The sequence below is a fragment of the Brienomyrus brachyistius genome, chromosome 15 (genome assembly GCF_023856365.1).
Source record: "Brienomyrus brachyistius isolate T26 chromosome 15, BBRACH_0.4, whole genome shotgun sequence".
Taxonomy (NCBI): Eukaryota; Metazoa; Chordata; class Actinopteri; order Osteoglossiformes; family Mormyridae; genus Brienomyrus; species Brienomyrus brachyistius.
Window position 1 is genome coordinate 12,492,196 of NC_064547.1, and position 18,250 is coordinate 12,510,445.

At 40.7% G+C, this 18,250-nt stretch overlaps 1 protein-coding gene across 3 annotated transcripts in view; it reads left to right on the plus strand.

The window, feature by feature from the left end:
- Positions 1–8,171: 8,171 nt before the first annotated feature.
- The window catches only part of lancl2 (LanC lantibiotic synthetase component C-like 2 (bacterial)), a 33,270-nt gene continuing 23,191 nt past the window's right edge, over positions 8,172–18,250 (plus strand). For 2 of the 3 annotated variants that reach the window (XR_007382561.1, XM_048976879.1), the window contains exon 1: positions 8,173–9,690. Coding sequence is in view for 2 of the 3 variants with exons in the window: in XM_048976879.1 (XP_048832836.1) it covers positions 9,523–9,690 (168 nt within the window). In the remaining variant the exon portion in view is untranslated. Of the gene's footprint in view, positions 9,691–18,250 lie in introns of all 3 variants that reach the window. The other variant, XM_048976878.1, reaches the window with a different exon arrangement.

Sequence of the window (18,250 nt, forward strand, 5' to 3'; positions counted from 1 at the left end):
TCTTCCTGTCCCAAGTTGCATTGTAGCTTTTAGATATTACTAGAATGTTGACCTAATTAAAAAACCACCCCCCAGCTGACATGACGTAATCGGATGGTCTAAAATACATGTAAGGACGTGTATCTATCTGACATCATCCGGTATACTTGGCTACATTAAAACGAGAACTTGGCGTGCCATAGCTACGTGCTAAATACAGAAACGTCGTCAGTCGATATAGTTGGGTAATTGAATAATTAGCTGCAGCTCTTCGGAAAAGAGGCATTCTTTTCATGAAGGCTAAAGTTCTGTTTGATATAGGCTTATCCAATATATTTTCAGCGTAACTTATAAAAGAATACTTGTGCAGTATACCCACTTTAGACAAATAGTCTAGATTAAAGGATCCAAAAAATAGATTAGATTAGATTTTTTTACCGTCCTTGTGCCCTGGAATGGATCGCCGCGACTCTACTTGATAATCGGTTATAGAAAATGAATTGGATATTATAAGCAGTATGAAATCACAAAGCTTTCTGCAAATGCATACACAATTTCCATATTTATGTAAAACGGCACACGTTGACGGTGACAAACGTGCCGTGTATTAAACCCAATAACGATAACATTTCAGATAACGGAGGGCACACCTTATAACGTTATCAAATTTTATGTCGTCCAGAAATAACATTTAGTTCGTAACGTTCAATTATTCCTACTCGATAAAAAAGCAAGAGGTTTTGTGGCAGAGAGTTTTAAATAAGTTTAGATGAACCCGATTGCAGGTGAGCAATGTAATGACCTTCAGAAATTTCCCAACGAATTACGGTTCTTCTTGTGGCATGTAGGCATTTAAGGAGAGGCAAGCCAGCGTAAAATGCTTGAATCAACTGACTCATTGAAAGTGCTAAGTATCGTTGACGACTGCCCTACTGGGACAATGTTTTGTATGGTGTTACAAGTAAGACTATTCTACAGTAATCTCCTACAACTACTCGAATTTCAGTTATTCAGATATTATTGTACCGAAGCGTAAAACGGCTTATTTACATGCTCCATAGTCAGTTTCAAGTTTGTATAATTCGACCTTTCATTGAAAGATATCTTGAGTACTAAAATTTTGCATTCGCGGCTGCAAGACTGTCGCTTATAATCACTGAAGCGGTTTCCACGTTCTGAACTTAACTGACTGAAATTCTTATAAAATGTAACGAATATAAATGCTTTTATTTTCTATAAGAACACATTTTCAATTAACGTCGTTCCCCTGACATCAAATAGTAAGCGTATAACATAGTCATGAATGTATACATAGTAATGCAAAATAAAACAATATGTGGCCAAATTTGTGTCGTTCTGTAAAATAGGCGATTAAAAAAAAAAAAAATCTTGAGTGATTAGTCGTTCAGTTCCTTCAGTTTTCACGGACTGCTTCAATGGTTCAGTTCATTGAGGAGTGAACTAGATGCTGTTTACGAAACAGCATCTCTCTTTCGCCACCCACTGGTAAATTACATACAGAAGTGTGTCAGACGCGGAATGGCGATAGATATATACACATATATTGTATGTGTGTGTATGTGTGTATGTATGTATAATATATATATTATTTTAATGATATATAAATATGCGATTAATCAGTTTTACTCAATTTAATAAATGCAAACACTTTAAACATATTTTTATTTAAAAAGGACCACCCCCATTTGGAGTATATCCAAAGGAGACCTGCATGGGGATTGAAAATATCAGTGGCTATCTGTCAAAACGAACAGATCAACGAACTATTCTTAGCAACTTAGTTGAAATCGAAATAACTGATTAATTGATAAAAACATGATTTTCATATCTAATTGTCTCGGGCATTGTGATACCACAATCAGGAGAGAAACCTGTAAACGCAGTGTTATACTGCACTCTACTGGATCAATTGGTAATATCGCAGTGAGAAGTAATCCCTTTGATACATGCAAGCCTGTCATAACATAACCGTAAATAATTTTATACCGCCGGGGCATGAGATCGGCCAGTGTTCTGTCGAGTTGAGCTACTTTGTCGAATTAGGCTACCGTAGTGCTAATCGATAGCCCCAACCCTAGCCCTTACCCTAACCCTAACCCCCCAAAAACCCCTAAAACCCTTACCCTAACCCCGAAACCTAACCCCGTAAAACCTAATCCTAATCCCAAAACGGTGGAACTGCACATGCACAGAAAGGCTCGATAGCACGTTTAGATAGGTAGCTCAACGCGTCAGAACATCCGTCAGCTACCTGTTACCCCTTTTAACTTTTTTGGTTCTTAGTCAATGTAATAACGAAAAATACACTCATATTTCTGTGCTATGAAAGAAATATCACATGTAGAATTAAGTATTAGAGTTCAGTCACGAGCATAACCCCAAAGATTGCTCAGAACAGCTGAGTCAAAGAGAAATGTGACGAGAACCAAACACTATGAATGAGAAACATTGATTTATTATGTTTTTTTTTTTTTTTTTAAAGAAATGCGATATGGCGATTTTAAACTGTAAATATGGTGGATTAGTGTTTGTTGTAACATTTGCTGTCATTTTATTTGGGCATTTAGCTATTGGGTATCGGTATTATTCCGATGTTCAGAGGCGTGCAATATCTTGGTACTGTTCTACCTCACCATGGATTGCCTGTTACCACGGAGATAATTCCTGCAACCTTGTCCACTCTCTCGAGTCTTCAGAAAATTAATATACTAAATTTAGTCGTATGCAAAAAAATGTATGAAATAAAAAAATATTGTGAAGAATAACATATGAAGGCTAACTGCGGTGTGATACTTGAGCGTGATGGTCAGGATTTTCAGACTACAATTTATATACAATGTTGCAGTGAACATCTTTGATCTTTATCAAATTAATCATTCAACGTTATTAGGACTTAATTCTGGAAAAGATTCAATTGTAAAAATGCTTGTTTTTCCACCTGTAATGATACAGATAATCAGTAGAGAAACCGAGAAATAGGGGTTGCTCCTGGTTTTTGGGATTATATTGTTCTCTAGCATTGGCCACTTGTTATCAGTAGGATAGTGAACCAGTTTTAGTGGAATGATTTTTGTTCATTTTTATATTACCCATTGCATATTCCTTTGAGTATATAAATCCCAGGCTTCTGCATCAAGGATATGCAAGAGAAATATATCAAGAGCCTTGTGGGGAAAAGCAAAATTAATCAGTCTGGAAACTGCTTTGTGGGATATTCTCTACATAATCAATCACTGTCTAGAAAGTGAGCCTTTATCAAGGAGTTTAGTGGAAGGAGAGGATGCCTGAAATCACATGTTGAGTTTAAACATAACTCTTGACTCTCATTTATTGCATTTCATGCAAGAAATGCAACTGATTCCTATGAGGATCACAAAGCTGCCATGCTGATCGCATTGTAGGACACCTCAGAAAACAGATGTAAAATCCTTTGGACATTTTGATAGTAATGTACATTCTTTTGATAACAGATCAGCAACCTTCTGCAGTGGTAGATGCTGTAGGACCAGCTCAAAGGCAGAAAACTTTATACCCTATACTTTATATCCTACACATGGATGAACTGCAAATTGGCATCTTTAAATTCACCCATGATGTGTGATTGTGTGCCCTATAATGGACTGGCATCTCATCTAGGGTGTCCCCTGCTTTGTGGCCAGTGGTTCCTAAGATACGCAGTAGATTCTCTGTGATCCTTTACCATATGGATTGATATTAGTCATTTTGAATAAATGGAACAAGTAAATGGAAATAAAACTGAAATGTAGCTTCGGTGCAATGGAAGAAAAGGCAGTTTGATAATGGGATTTTTATATGAAGTAGGTGGTTTTGTGTCCATTCAGACATCGAAATTCCCCGAGGGGGCAGAGCAGCAATAGGCTTGCATCTTGTTGCAGACCCTCATATTGAGCATAGATGGCAATAAAGAGCAGAGCACTATGCAGGATGGGCGTGGCAGCGAGGTTTGCACTGAGAGTATTGGCTACCCCTCTGGTGAGATTCAGTGAATGTGATTACTTATCAACACGTTGCACTTCTAGTCCTCATTTTAAATTAAATTTACAGTAATTTACGGACATTCAGCAAGCCTTAATAGTTTTTATTTTGGTGTTTAGGGGACATGCCCTATGTGCAACTAGAAGGAGGTTTTTTAATTATGATAAGATGATAATGAAATGGTGCATATTACCTAGAAAGCTGTAATGGTACTTGTAACTGGATCTCATGGAACAGGACAAGTTAAACCATAAATATGGGATTGTAGCCTTGATTAAATGCATCCGAGACATAAGAGTGATGCTAACTTCACAGTCGTGTAAGGAGCCCAACATATTGAGCAATTTGCATCTCTGATTCGAAGAATTTGGTCGGCATGTACATGAGCATGTGTGTATGAATACAGTACCAATCAATGAAGCAGTTGGAAATTACCTGGACATATGAAAAACCGCCCACTGGTATACTCATCGCAGGGGGGTAGTCAAATGAAAAATAATTCAAAATGTTAAATCAGGAATATTGCTTATGGGATTGAAGTCCACAGAAAAGGCGTTAATTCTTTGCGAATCATTGTGAATCTTTTTTTAGCCTATTTTATCCCTGATCTGGCTGCAATGCCGAAGCAGCATTTCGTCAGCTGCCTCTCTGTGCTTTTCCAGACCCCCTCCTCCTTGCCCATTGCCCCACCCAATCGTCCCCCTCCCCATCAGTGCTCCCGTGGTCTGCTGACCTCATCCCACCCACCAACATGGATTGCTCAAGCTCACGGGATCCCGACGGCCCATTCACGCTCCGCCCAAGCCTTCCGTCGGCCAAGTCGCTTTTTATCGCAATCAGCCTGTCACTTCTGGCTGAAGTGCTGCTGATTATACTACCTCTAAATCTCCAGTGCATTTGCTGCGCTGTGCATTTAATAAAGAACTCGGGTGCCATAGCGGCCTTTGCCAGTCAGCTCTTCTGGATATAGGTTGTTTTTGTTTATATGTTTTCACATTATTTTTGTATTTAAACAATGAGGACCCTGTAGGTCATTCCTTCACAGCTGTCTTGCTCAGAAAATAAGCAACGTCCTCTTCCTTTTAACCTCTCAATGTTCTGCTCATTTTGCTTATTTATTTACATATTGATTACCTATCTCGCAGCAGATTGCCTGGCTTAACCCTAAAAAAACCCCAGAAATTTTGAAAAAGGAAGAAAAAGATAAATGCACATCAAAGGATAAGCCTATGATTAATATTACAGTCTAATATTTAATTAAATATTAATTTAATCTGTGAAATAATAAGTAGGTCAATTATGGTGAAATATAATGGAAGAAATATTTGGTAAAACAGAAATAAATCACAGGCAATGCTTTCCTATACTATCCTCAAAACTGCCTTTTAAAAAGCTGTCGAACAGAAGAATTGAAATCCTCGCTGTCTTAAATGACTCAGTAGCTTGGGAGGGTCCTGATAGTGTGAGTTGCCCCCCATGACTTCAGTGCCACAAATCACCCCTACCTTCTATAGACAAGCCCAGAAACATAGGACAGGGAACCAGGATAGAGTGCTGTGTTACTGTTGGGCCTTTTGCTGCGTCCTTGCATTGTGATGTCATAACTTGACAATGCAAACCCTTCCTGCATTCTCAGCTGCTTGTTGGAGATTAAACAGAAGCTGTGTATCGTTAGGGCAATTTGTAAGGGCACAGCACCTTCGTAGATAAAATCTTGTTTAGCAATCTTACATACCGGCTGTAGTCACTGTCTTGGAAAGACCAAGGAGAGATGACTTCATGAATATTTATGAGGGAGTCACTCCGTAGGTTTAATAGGGAAGAGGCTTTGAAAATGCATCTAGGTGCAAAATGACACATCAGCACTGTACCAAACAAAATGATTTTGTTTTCTAATTTAGATGCACTGTTTTTTTTTGTGATGCATTTATTTGCAAGAATTAATGAAAATTAGAATAATATTCTCAGTCTGCTCCTTGCATGCTCAAATCAGAGACACATGCTGGCAGATACTGAACTGCAAACACTGTTATATTGTGCTTTCAATCTGTCATCATTAATTTAAGAGAAGGATGTCATGCAAATCTGATGAAATCTACCAGAGAGAAAACCTGCAGGGTTGGGGGAGGGTTGAGGTCTGAGGGTTCAGGGGTTTTTACTGGTTGCTTTTGATTATCAGGGGGGGGGGTTACAAACCCCCTCACACACCCCCATAATTTATGCTCATGTATATACTGAATATACTGCTATCGCTACCCATGTGCCTCCACTTCCCACTTGTTCTCTAGTACAAGGTTGGGGTGCCAAATACTGTACAGTGAAATAACACCTTAAATTTAATTGAAGAATAATGATAGTTTATCTTGAATTGTGCGATTTATGAATATGATGCAAACACGTTGAGCATAGCTCTTAATCACTGATAGTGATACATGTACCTATTTAACAGCAATGCTGTCTCTGCACTAATTTAGGACAAGTGTTGAGCAATTTTCTCAGTATGTACCAGCAGCGAAACTTGTGGTAGGTGAAAGTGAAGGCCTTTGGTCATATTTACATAGGTGGTTATAGTGGTCCCAGGGCTGGTCCTTCACTCTGCTATAGTGACAACGTGTAGCGTAAGATGTTCAGACTTCTGTTCGTCATGTACCCTGAATATGGAAGATATCATCAGGACTGTCATAGATAATTATGATAAATTTATATTTATGCAAGACTTCAGGAAGACCACAAACATTTTAGCCACGAAACACATGTGGCTAAAATCCATGTACTGGTTGTAAATATCACGTTAGGTTAACAGTATGAATTAAACTCCATTATAATTACCAATGACTTTTTTCACTATGGACAAAGGGCCCAACGAAGCCACTTGGTTAAATATGTACCAGCTGCCACTGTGTTTTAATCTTCAGTATAACCCTCATACAGTGCGAACTGCCTCAGAGCAAGACGGTGCTGTATGCATCAGCCCAGGGCAAGTTTATCTGCATATCGAATCTCAAATATCACTGCTAATACTATCTGAACATTTAAAAAATACTACTGTCTATGGCAGATGACTCTAAGTAATTGTGTAAGCCATCATGTTCTAAGAATGCCAGAGATGCATCTGGTGTCTGTTCAGTTGTGAAAAACTGGAACGCCAAGTGAAATGAATCATTTAAGTGTCACATACGATGTGTTGGGTGGTGCAGTGCATAGTTCTGTTGGAGGCCTCATGCCTACAGGGATAGGGGTTTGGATCCCAACCCCCCCCCCCCCCACTGTGTGCTATGAGTTTGCCTGACATGCAGTTAGGCTAATGGACAGCTGTAAATCACCATTAGTGTGAGTGTGTGCGTGTTCCCTGCCAAGTTTTGGACTCTCATTCAGAGTGTACCGCTGCCTCATGCCTTGTGCTACCTGGGAAAGGCTCCAGGCCCTGTATTAGTTGGAAAATGAATGTAATGTGTTAAAATTGAACAGATCAATCATAGATTAATCCTTAACTACCTCGGAAGCACTGCAGAATGATGATCGTCTAGAGAAAAAGCTGCCTGCACATCGAGTAAATCAGTCACTCCCAGACCTAGTCCAAAGACCCTGCAGCATGTGTTGATTTTGGGTCCATAGTTACCAGACTATTTGTATCTACCTGTCAACAACCAGTAGTTTATTGGAGGGTGAAAAGAGGAGTCGCTATTGTTCATTTGAGCTGTTTTTAAGGACAAACATATAGCAGACTCTTTCGACGTTTAGAGTTATCTGACGGGTCTGCAATAAAACCAGCACCTCTGGTCACTCATCTATAATTTCAAAAACACTTCCGTAACTTATTGTCTGTGAAATTAAAAGATATGGCCCATTAGAGTGAGAACAAAAACACTGTATTATCGTATAGCTAGTAATTATAGTTTCACTCTAACCATTAAGGTATTTTCCACGGCAATGAATGAAACGGTATAAGTACAGAATTGCTGTCACCGTCATAGAAGCAAAACCGTAAAACAAAAAATAAAATATGGTATATGAAATAAAACAGAACTGGAAATCACGTCCACGTTATTTTACCGAAACAGACATGAAATGCATGCAGGACGTAGATGGTATTGTCCAGCAAAATCACGTGCCCTGTCAATGGGAAAATAACGATTTAGGAAGGTTTATGGATTTTTTTGTGGTGTATAATCCGCTCTCTGCAAATCAGTACGCAGCAGTAACACGCCATCTGTTAGCTTGGAAGCTGTGACTCAAATATTGTTAAGATCGGCGAAAGAGATCTGAAGCGCTGGGCTGGTGGCGTCGGCGCCCCTCCAGAGCTTGTCGTCCGCTTCGATGGACTGAAGCTCTACTCTCTTTATCCACCAGAAGCAAAGCTGAAGTCCGCAAATATGTGGGATTCCTCTATTTTAAAAAAGTAAACCGGCCGCATTATACTTTCGCTGGCTGAATAATAAATAACCAATGTGTCATTCGTCGGCGGCGTGGTTTCGTGGGGAATTGTGCAAAAAATGATGAATTTGAATGCAAGAAGCCGAGAGCAATAGAGGAGGAAACTGCATTTGCTTTTCAATTGATGGAACCTTTTGAATTTGGAAACGAAAGGGATTGTACGGTCAAGGGTTTAATTTGGCGTAATACCGGTGAGCAGTGCTACACTTTTTTGTTTTGTTGTTCCTACTCGGCAAGCGGGAATGTAACATTAACTCCGTTTTTTCAATTCGATTTCTTTTTCCAAAAACTGTAACTGTTATTTTAAAAATTATTGAGAATAGTTTTGCGTACATGCGTACTGTAAACGACTTGACTGGCAGCAAATATAAATGCCAGTATTGTTATACAGCCCCGAAATAGCGCAGTCATACACCTGAATGTATATCTTAGTCATTGCTTGCATTTCTAGAATTTCGCTAATTTATCATTCTACACATTCGAGTCATTGTCATAACGTGGATTTTATCATTTGCACGGGGACGCGTTTCAAGCCCGCAGATACATATTAACAACAACCTTCCATTCCACTCAACATCTATTATTAATTTTGACAGATGGGAGCTGCCTTTTTTCACAGGTGATTCTCTTATATTTTATATATATAGGCATGATACCAAATAGGGCATACTTAAACATCATTGTGTTACAGAAACACAAATCTGAAACCACTATATTTTCCAGATACAAATTTAAGTACTTTTGAGAATTCATAGTGTTAGTTATACGGTACATTAGTGACTAACGCATAGGAGGACATCGGGAGACCTTTTGATTGAAAATACCTAGATAATAGACGGTTGCTTAAGTGAAATGCAGACTTACGACCCAATAAATTCAAAAGAATGTTAAATTTGCTTTAATGTTGAATTTTTTCATTAACCCGGTCTTTAAATTCTGCAAATCTACGAGTTCGGGCCGTACGTATCGCAGAGCCAAGGACTGTCCCACCGTGAAGTCCCTTCAAATCCTTCTGATCGGAAACGCGTTTTTTTAACGACTGGCGTACGGAAGTTTCCGCGGTAACTTTGTCTCCGGTGAGCCGCCGTAGAAATGGGAGAGAACATGTCGAAGAGGTTAAAGCTGGTGTCGGGCTCAGACTCGGAGATGGAGGAGCGCTCCTTTGTCAACCCATTCCCGGACTGTGATCAAGGGGTCCTCACATCCCCCAATTCGGCGACGGAGGATGATGCCGGCGAGCCTTTCGATGCAAATGGAAAGGTGAGAAACTTTACGTTTATTGTTATAATTGCATCGAAGTGTTTGTTTTGAAAATGTGCACTGGCAAGTTACCTGCCCAGGCCGTTTATACCGTTACTATATAGCTATAATAACAGTATAAACAGCAATGAATAATATTGTTTTTGCATTTGCAGGCAACTTCTATATTTTCCCCCTTCAGATTAATTGAAGTATTGTGCTTAATAACGTTTATGACAAGTTAAACGCTATTTTCTTTAATTTCTGATGTAGGTCTCTGACACACTTTCTGATTCCCTCTGTGTGCGGCTGTTACCAGCCCTCGACTGAATGATGTTTCGTATAACGTAACCATCTGTCACAGGGTTGCATGTTTTAATAATTTCGCGAGTATTTCATAAATATTAGGCAGCCAAGTCTGTTTAATTGTGGACTACGGACCATTCCCTTGTTTTGATTTTTGTCAAGCACCTTTTAGTTTTACCTTTGTATTGTTGGAAGGTAATTAGCATCTGCCCTACATCATGTAACTTTTGAGGCAGATCATTAAGTATTCAAAACAATTTCTTTCCATTCAGCCGAAAATGAGAAGCATATTATGTCATTGTCATTTGTTGTTATAAGAAAAATAAACATCCTGGGTGTAATAAATGGAGTTATAGTGTCCACCATTGTGTGGGATCAAGACTTTTGAAATCTGTCCAAATGTTTCACAAAAGATGCTTGGCTTTTTCTCGTATTGATGAATTTTAATTAGGAGTGGAATCAGGACAAAGTTGTTCATTTTAGTAAATTGGCAGGGGACAGTAACTCGTGGTGTGGCAGAGTGTGTTCTGACTTTTGTGATTCTTGTCTATTAGTGTTCATCGTTTTTGCATTGTTTGTTAATGTTACTACTGAAACCATTAAAGTTTAGTGTTTGTTTGTTTGTAATTTAGGGAATTAAAGATCGCTGTCATGTTGTTGCACTCAGCTGGGCCGAGCTTGTATAGATTTGTCATTCCCCTGTGTTGCTGAATGCTACGGCCCACATAACAGATTGCTCAAATATAGCCAAAGCCACAGCCTTTCATGCTGTGTGTATTTATCCTGTTCCATTGGCCAGACATGCTTGTCGCCTTACTGCCCACAAATATTCACATTTTCCCTTGTAATATAGAGTGTAATGGAATATCCTTTATTACACACAAATAATGTTGTTATACACAAATAATGGAACTCTGTAACTGTTCTCCACCAATACTATGAAATGGAATAAAAAATATAAATACATATATAAAGAACAATAAATTGTAGTAGTGCAATCATATGATTAGAATTAGCAGTGTTGTATACATATAGCAATATGTGAAGATGAATTTTAGAATTTTAAGGCTATGCTTAAAATATTATATAAAAAAATACTGTGAATTGTATTGATGTTTGAAATAAATCTAAGGCAGCAATATGAAATTGTATTTCAGATTGTTCTCTCCTGAACTGTATGTGTGCTGATCTTGAAAATGGCCACTAACTGTAGCTTGATCTGTTATCCAGCAGTCAAGTGGTGTAGTGGTGTCTTGCTGGTTGGGAGATGTGTTCACCTGTGAACTCTTACTACATGCATAAGTGAATCAAAACGTAACCAATACAAGATTAATAAACACAAACATTAATTTGTTACATTAATTTTTTTGTTTTACAAAACAGTTCTTTTGAGGTAACCATATTGGAATTTAATAAAAAAAAAGGGCAGCACGTATTGCACGTATTGCAGGTATTAACATGCATGGTAATAAGAAATAACATTGTCCAATAAAATTGTTTGTGAGGCACTTTGGCACAATTATTCTTGAAGAGCGTGGATTTGGCAGAACTTTGTATTGGAAAACAATGATGCTGTTTAGTGCTGTATTCCTCTTGCTTGGGAAGAAGAATTTTAAAGACGACAGTCAGGGAATGTAATCACCCTCACCATAAATACTACATACCATATAATTATGTATGTGCACTTGTCCTCTGACTAATGCACATTTCAAACAAATTTTAGGTGGGTGTACGGTAAATCCTTTTTTTTTTTTTTTTGAGGTAGGTATACGCTGTGTACCTTCATATACCTACCACTACACTTTTGTACCAATCAGAGAAGGCTTACGGATAGGGCTAGTTGGAGTCTATGGACCGGTAGCCTCATCACATGAAGCAGGGCCAGCCCAACCCTTTTCAGGGCTCTAGGTAAAATTTGATCAACCTAGATGTCATTTGTCATCTTCCTTCCTGTTCTGATAGAATGGGGTGCCCCCTGGTGGCCACTGGGCCCTAGGCAGTAGCTTAATTGAGAGGGTCCTTGCTGCAGCCTGTGGGTAGGGGCGGAGCGAGATGTGGGCGGAGTGAGATGTCACGCATTTACCGTATAAGGATACAAGATTTAAAGATGACTTGTGACATGGTGCACATTTGTTGTCACGGTAATTAAAAGCTGAAGGATCTTAGTGCTTACTAGTCTAAGTAACAGAATGTCCTCAAAAACTGTGCATGCCTTTATCGCTTTCTAAGCATAACACATTGGTATAGAAACACATTAACGTTTCGCGATTCCCTGATTCGAGGTTAGGAAGTTATATACATTAATGTTACTATTTAAATTAAAAATTACCCTAATCCTAACCCTAATCCCCTGATCCACTTGCTTTACCATTAATGTCATTGCACCCATATATGGTAACTGAGTGACATCTTGCTCCACCCACATCTTGCTCTGCCTACATCTTGCCCCGCCCCATCATGTAGGCTGCTGCAATGTATACTTGGCTTAGTTTGCTTTTGCCTTGGGCTGGGCCTGGCATCATTCCTGGGTTTATGGGCTTTGGTTATTTTGGGTGGTTAGGAGGGTTGAAACGAGGACTTTTTACACTTCCTGGATTATTGTCCCCATATCTCGACCTGGATGAATCTCAAAAAGAAGGGGCAACCAATTGAAAGGCTTCTGGAGGATTGATAGATCCTTCTGAACGCTTGGTTTGCCAGTACAGAAGATCCGGAATCTAGTATGTAGGTTGTTAGCAGGGGCTGTGCTGTATAGTGGGTTAGTGTCAAATATTAGCTACCGCAGTTTGACAGATGTGATTATCCAAGGGCATAGGATGTAGGAACCAGGGGGTGTGGGTGGGGCTTGTATCCCCTAATATTTAATTTGGCTTTATTCATCCCCCCAAAAAATAGACCTTTGCATTTAAATTAAGTTGTGTCCCTCCTGTATCAAATTCCACCCTATGCCCTTGTGGTTGTATATAGATGCTATAAGGTCAAACTCAGTCCCAACTTCTAACGTTCTAATGCGCCCCAGTATTTCAACCTTTCAAATAACAAAAAAAATCGGTTACTGTTTTTGATGCGCTGGGAACTCTGGAGGCAATGAAGGAAGGTTAATTTTCTGCTTGTGAAATAAAGTTCTCACGGCCACTGTGAGGTCTTGCATCGAATCTTCAGCTGATATTGCCTCTGGAAGGATCCAAAGTAGGGTAGGATGTGGAGTTTCGGCCTCCTGTAAGCTCAGCGATTGAGGGCTGCTTCACTTTCAGGGCCTCAACAGGAATCGCCATTGTGTTGGGAAGAGGAGTTTCTTCATAAAGCATAAAAAAAAAAAAAGTGCAGCTGCGACTTCCAACTCTCCGCACTTGGGCAGGTGCCGAGGCAGGCGTGGGAGGAATCGCGTTTCCACATCGCTCTGATATTCCTCTCATCTGAGGTAGAGTCCTGGATGAATCGCTGCATTCTGTCAGGATGCGGAGTTTTAAAAGTGTCACAGGAAACGGACAGAAAATGAGCAAACCTGAGGGACTGATGGAGGCGTGGAAGCTGATTGGCTGGGCACGGTTTAATTGGAGACAACATGCCTAAGCCGCTGGGTCCGTCATTTGCCACTGCAACCTAATGACAGACCCTGATGAGGGACACGGCACTGGACGGGCTGTCCTCTGATCTCCTTGCTGGAGTAACGAGGCTGCAGGGGCTAACTTCAATCGAGGCCTCGTGCTTGCAAGCTCATTCCCTGCCAGCCCATGCTCGGGTCCCTTCAGACACAAGATTGGAGGTGTTTCTTCAAAGATCCAAGCTCCGTGTGAATTGACATGGTCTGGAGCCTCCCGCGACCTGCCACGCTTGAACAGAGCTGCAAACCGGCCTTCTTATTAGCTGGAAACCTGCTTTGCGTAGGCCGGTTGCTGCAGGCTGTTTTGTGATTCTAATGGTGTCGTCTGAAGGCTCTGAATATAGGAAATAGATGTAATTTACTCCATTCAAAAGCTCAGTGTGTTCAGAATGTGCTTTAAGGTTTTCATGTCCCCCTCAGAATGTGTATGAGGATTTGGGCATCGGTAGATCTGAGATTAGAATAGAATAGTAAAACTATATGCATCCTCAAAGGGAAGGTCTCTTTTCGCCAGTCTCATTTTGCTCTCCATGAGTTACACAGACAGGTATACAGGTGTGAGGAAGCTTGGGGGTCACAGTGCAGGGTCAGCCAGCATGCAGCACCCCTGGAGCTGGGGGTTAAGGGCCATTCTCAGGCACCTAATGGTGGCATTGGTCTATTCACTCCAGGATTTGAACCAGCGACCTTCCAATCATGGGTACCACCCTTCCTGTATCCACATTTTTTATTTTTTTTTTTGTAAATAGGGGCTATTAACTAATGTCTTGTACTCTCTATGAGGGACCTTTTTGGCTCCTGAACACTGTCGATTCCATGAGGCATAGATGCATTATATATATGATCACTCTGTGTGGACAGTAACTGCTGTACTGAGCAGTTTTTTTTTTTACACTGTGGTGCCCTTCCTGGTAATGAGTCTGGCTGTTCTCCTCGGACCTTGCTCATTAGCTGGGTGTTTTCACCCACAGAACTGCTGCTCACTTTTTTGACCATCATGCCATTCTCTGTGATGCGGTAGAGTGTAAAAATCCCAGGAGGGTGGCTGTTTGAGATGCGGGAAGCACCACGTGAGGCACTAATAACTGACAACAACTAACAAAGTGTCTTAGATCAGGTTGATTAGTTGCTCTAACTTTTATGCGCAGAGTAACAACCTCCTTTCTCTCCAGGAGTGTATACAGGGGCGGGGCCACAGGGACACTGGTTCCAGTTGAAAGCTGATTGGTCCCTGCAGTGCCCCCTCCCCTGCCACGCACCGGTTCGAAACATATCATTGACTAATGGTACGGTTGGCCTCTCTGGATGAATTATGGCCCATCCTACACTCCCACCTTGAAAAATCCTAGAAACACTTCCTTTTGTGCTGCTGTTTGCAAGAGCAGGCTGCTTGTGTTGGCGAACAGGTGTACCCAATTAACTGACAATTAACATTTCACATTTTCTTTATTTGCTAGAGGCTTTTGTCCAAAGCAACATCCAAAGTGAGGCAAATAGCACATTACAAACATATAGCTGTCAAGGATTTTGACGAGGCATAAGTGGAGCTAGGCTGACCGTCCAGTGAATGCCCAGGTTCAAGTGTAAGCAGCAGATATTGCTGGCCGATGTTTGTTTAAACTTCATCGGTATTCAGAGTTGGCAACACCGGCGCTAAAGACAACTACAGAAATAATGGAGATAATTGTGTGGGGCGATCAGCCATTTCCCGTAGTGGAGGGCGAGGGATGTTGTCTGCTCATTAACCGCTTGCAATCTCAATACGATCTTCCGCTTTGCTGGTGCCTCACTGCCGGCATGATGCGACGTAGCTGCTACACACATTCATGAGATCTTAAGACATTATATCAGAGGTAATATGTCGTTTCACTGCTCATTTGCGGAGCTCAGAAGAAGCTAGTTATCTGTGTCGGTCATATTAATCAGATATGTGTCATTCCAACAGCACAGACCGTTTTGCCCTGTCAAAACCATAGTCTGTTCTGCATCTCAGTTTCCTTCCTCATGGTGCAAACCCAACAAGGTCCCTGCTCCATGCCCCTACCACCGCAGTATCCCCTTGGTCTTCACTTTGCAACTGAAGCCGACATCGTGGTCATATTCTGACATCCGGTGCATCACTGGGGTGAAGGAATGAAAGTGCCCCCCTTTGATAACTGATGATCGTGCAAAACTTACTGAGGATCCTTCCCCCCCAGGCCGGCAAATAGTACCCTTAGCCCATGCCACCCCCCATCTGAGCACTTGTTCCTCAAGGTCTGTGCACGTCACATGACCCATCAGGTATTCGCCTTTTTAAATTTCTCGTGATTCTGACCAAAAGCCGTAACGATCTTTGCCATCTCTCACACCACCGATCCGTGACGTGATCCACTGTTTATGCATTAATTACTCGAGTGTGGAACCTGCCTGCTGACTTATGATGCAAAGACTTTATTTGCTTTAATGGGAAACATAATGGCTGTGGGAAATACAGATGTTTCGCAGACTAATTAGCTAGTTACCACCTGCGCCAAACCCCTGGCTTTCTACCCAATATTTTCTGCAAATCTTCCGATTACAGGCACATAAATCGTTCATTTAATTAAAAGCTCTTCTAAAATGTACATGTAAGTGTGTGGAGTTGAAGCTTTAACTGTGTGTGTGTGTGTGGCTTTCTGTAAAAGTTTTTATGCATTAACATAACTTCAGACCCCAGGCAGACATGACTGTGTTTATTTCACTGTTTAGCTGGCCTGCTCACAGTGAGCGGAATTTGATGAATCTCCGTGTGTTTTACTTGAGAGATTTTAGCTGATGTCTCCTGATTCCGGTATTTTGGGGAGGATATTCTAAGGGGCAGTGAAGATCTTGTTGTTAAATGGTATCATCCCCATACATAGCAGTCTTGGTGAGATCTATTTTACGTTTTTAAAATTGCTCTTTGACACTGGCTCACATTAGAGCCGCGTTCTCGCTACGGTCCCGTAACTCGGAGGACAGTTGTGGAGGTGTGTTCTTGTTTTCGGAGCCCCGTAATTGCGATTGTACAGAGATGTTGAAATCGAGTGACAGTGGGAATGTTGTAATACCAGTGTGACTGTGTCGGAGGTCCTTATTAGTGTCAGTCGGGAGCACCATGGTGATATGTGTATTTCCAAGCACAATTAAGAATGAAGTTGGAGCGGTTACTGAGTCAAGAGAGATGAATAAATTATTCATTTTGTTTTCGGATTAGCCGAACTCTTTTCCCCATTAATGGGGGAGTTTTATTATGTGTGTGTCACTTATCAAAGCAAAGAGATCTGCACAGGCGTTTGATGGCAAACTGTTAAAATGCACGCTATTCTCTGATGGTAATGAATGCTGTCTTACAGGCAAATGTTTCACCTTGATCTACCATGTCATTTCCACCTTTCCTTGCTGAATGTTTATTCATTCATCGTTTTGTGAGTGTCCTGTCGGCAGATGGCGCAGTAGTTGAAGATATGTGTCTGTAACCTGCTGGTTGATCTGCTGGCACTGGAAGATGATGCTAAATACTGGTGTTGATGACATGGACAAATTTGTCATTTTTCCTTGAAATGGTACAAAGTGTAAATTCAAGTGTATTGATCTATTTGTATTTAAAGCCGTATTTAAATGAAGCTCTTCCTGTTTATGCTTACAGTGTAGTTGATATTTTTGGTAACACTACTTAAAGCAGTCATTAAACTGCATTATACATTCCGTCAATGCATTACAATGCATTCATGAAGTATTACAAATGCAGCTATAAATATTTATAAAAAGGCATAACACATAGCCATGTTTATTATGCAGATCTCATCTATAATGCACTATAGATACCTTCACAATGCAGTACAAAGCATCCTTAATTCGTATGCTGACCATTATAATGCATTATAAAGGTATGTGTACTGCATTATAGATGAGAGCTTCATAAAGTATTAATAATGCATAATACACATGGCTATAATGTTATGCCTTTTTATAAATATGACTGTGTTCGTAATACTTTATAAATGCATTATAATGCATTATGAAGGTATGTATAATGCATTCATATGACTGCTTTAAGTAAAGCGATACCATATGTTTTTATTTTATTGGATCTATAATAGTCTTTTTTTTCCCAATTTTTTTGATTAGTCATGACAAGTACACACCTGTCACTCACTGAAGAATGTTCTGCAGATGTGTTGTTTATTTTAGCAGCATGTAATGGTGATCTTCGATTGCAGGACGTTAATGGCTGGCTCCTGGGTTAAAGGCCCTCCATGCTGGTAGGAGAGCTGCAGAATGTGACGGTCTGCCTCCGTCCTGCGGTGCTCTGATCCCGCGGCTGCCAGAGCAGGAATTTGATCAAACAAAGCTCGGCCTGTGTGCCCCCGTGGTGTCAGGCGTGCCGGGGGGTGCCTGCTCTTGACTCCCTTTTGTTTCGGCGTGTTTTGATCAGACGTCCCTTGGCCCAGGCTGGGCAGCCTGTCAAAGGCACTGCTGTATGATCTCGGCGGGTGCCGTAAGCTTCCCTTTGTTACCGTGAACTCCTTCGCCGCCGTACCCTCACGTTCCCAGCATCCTTTGTTCTCATAGCAGCCGGCAAATACTAGGCTCTCTGTTGTCCATTTTTTATGTATTTTTCCTGGGTCTGTTTTGCCCCCTTTACTTGGTTTATGCGGAAATGCTACT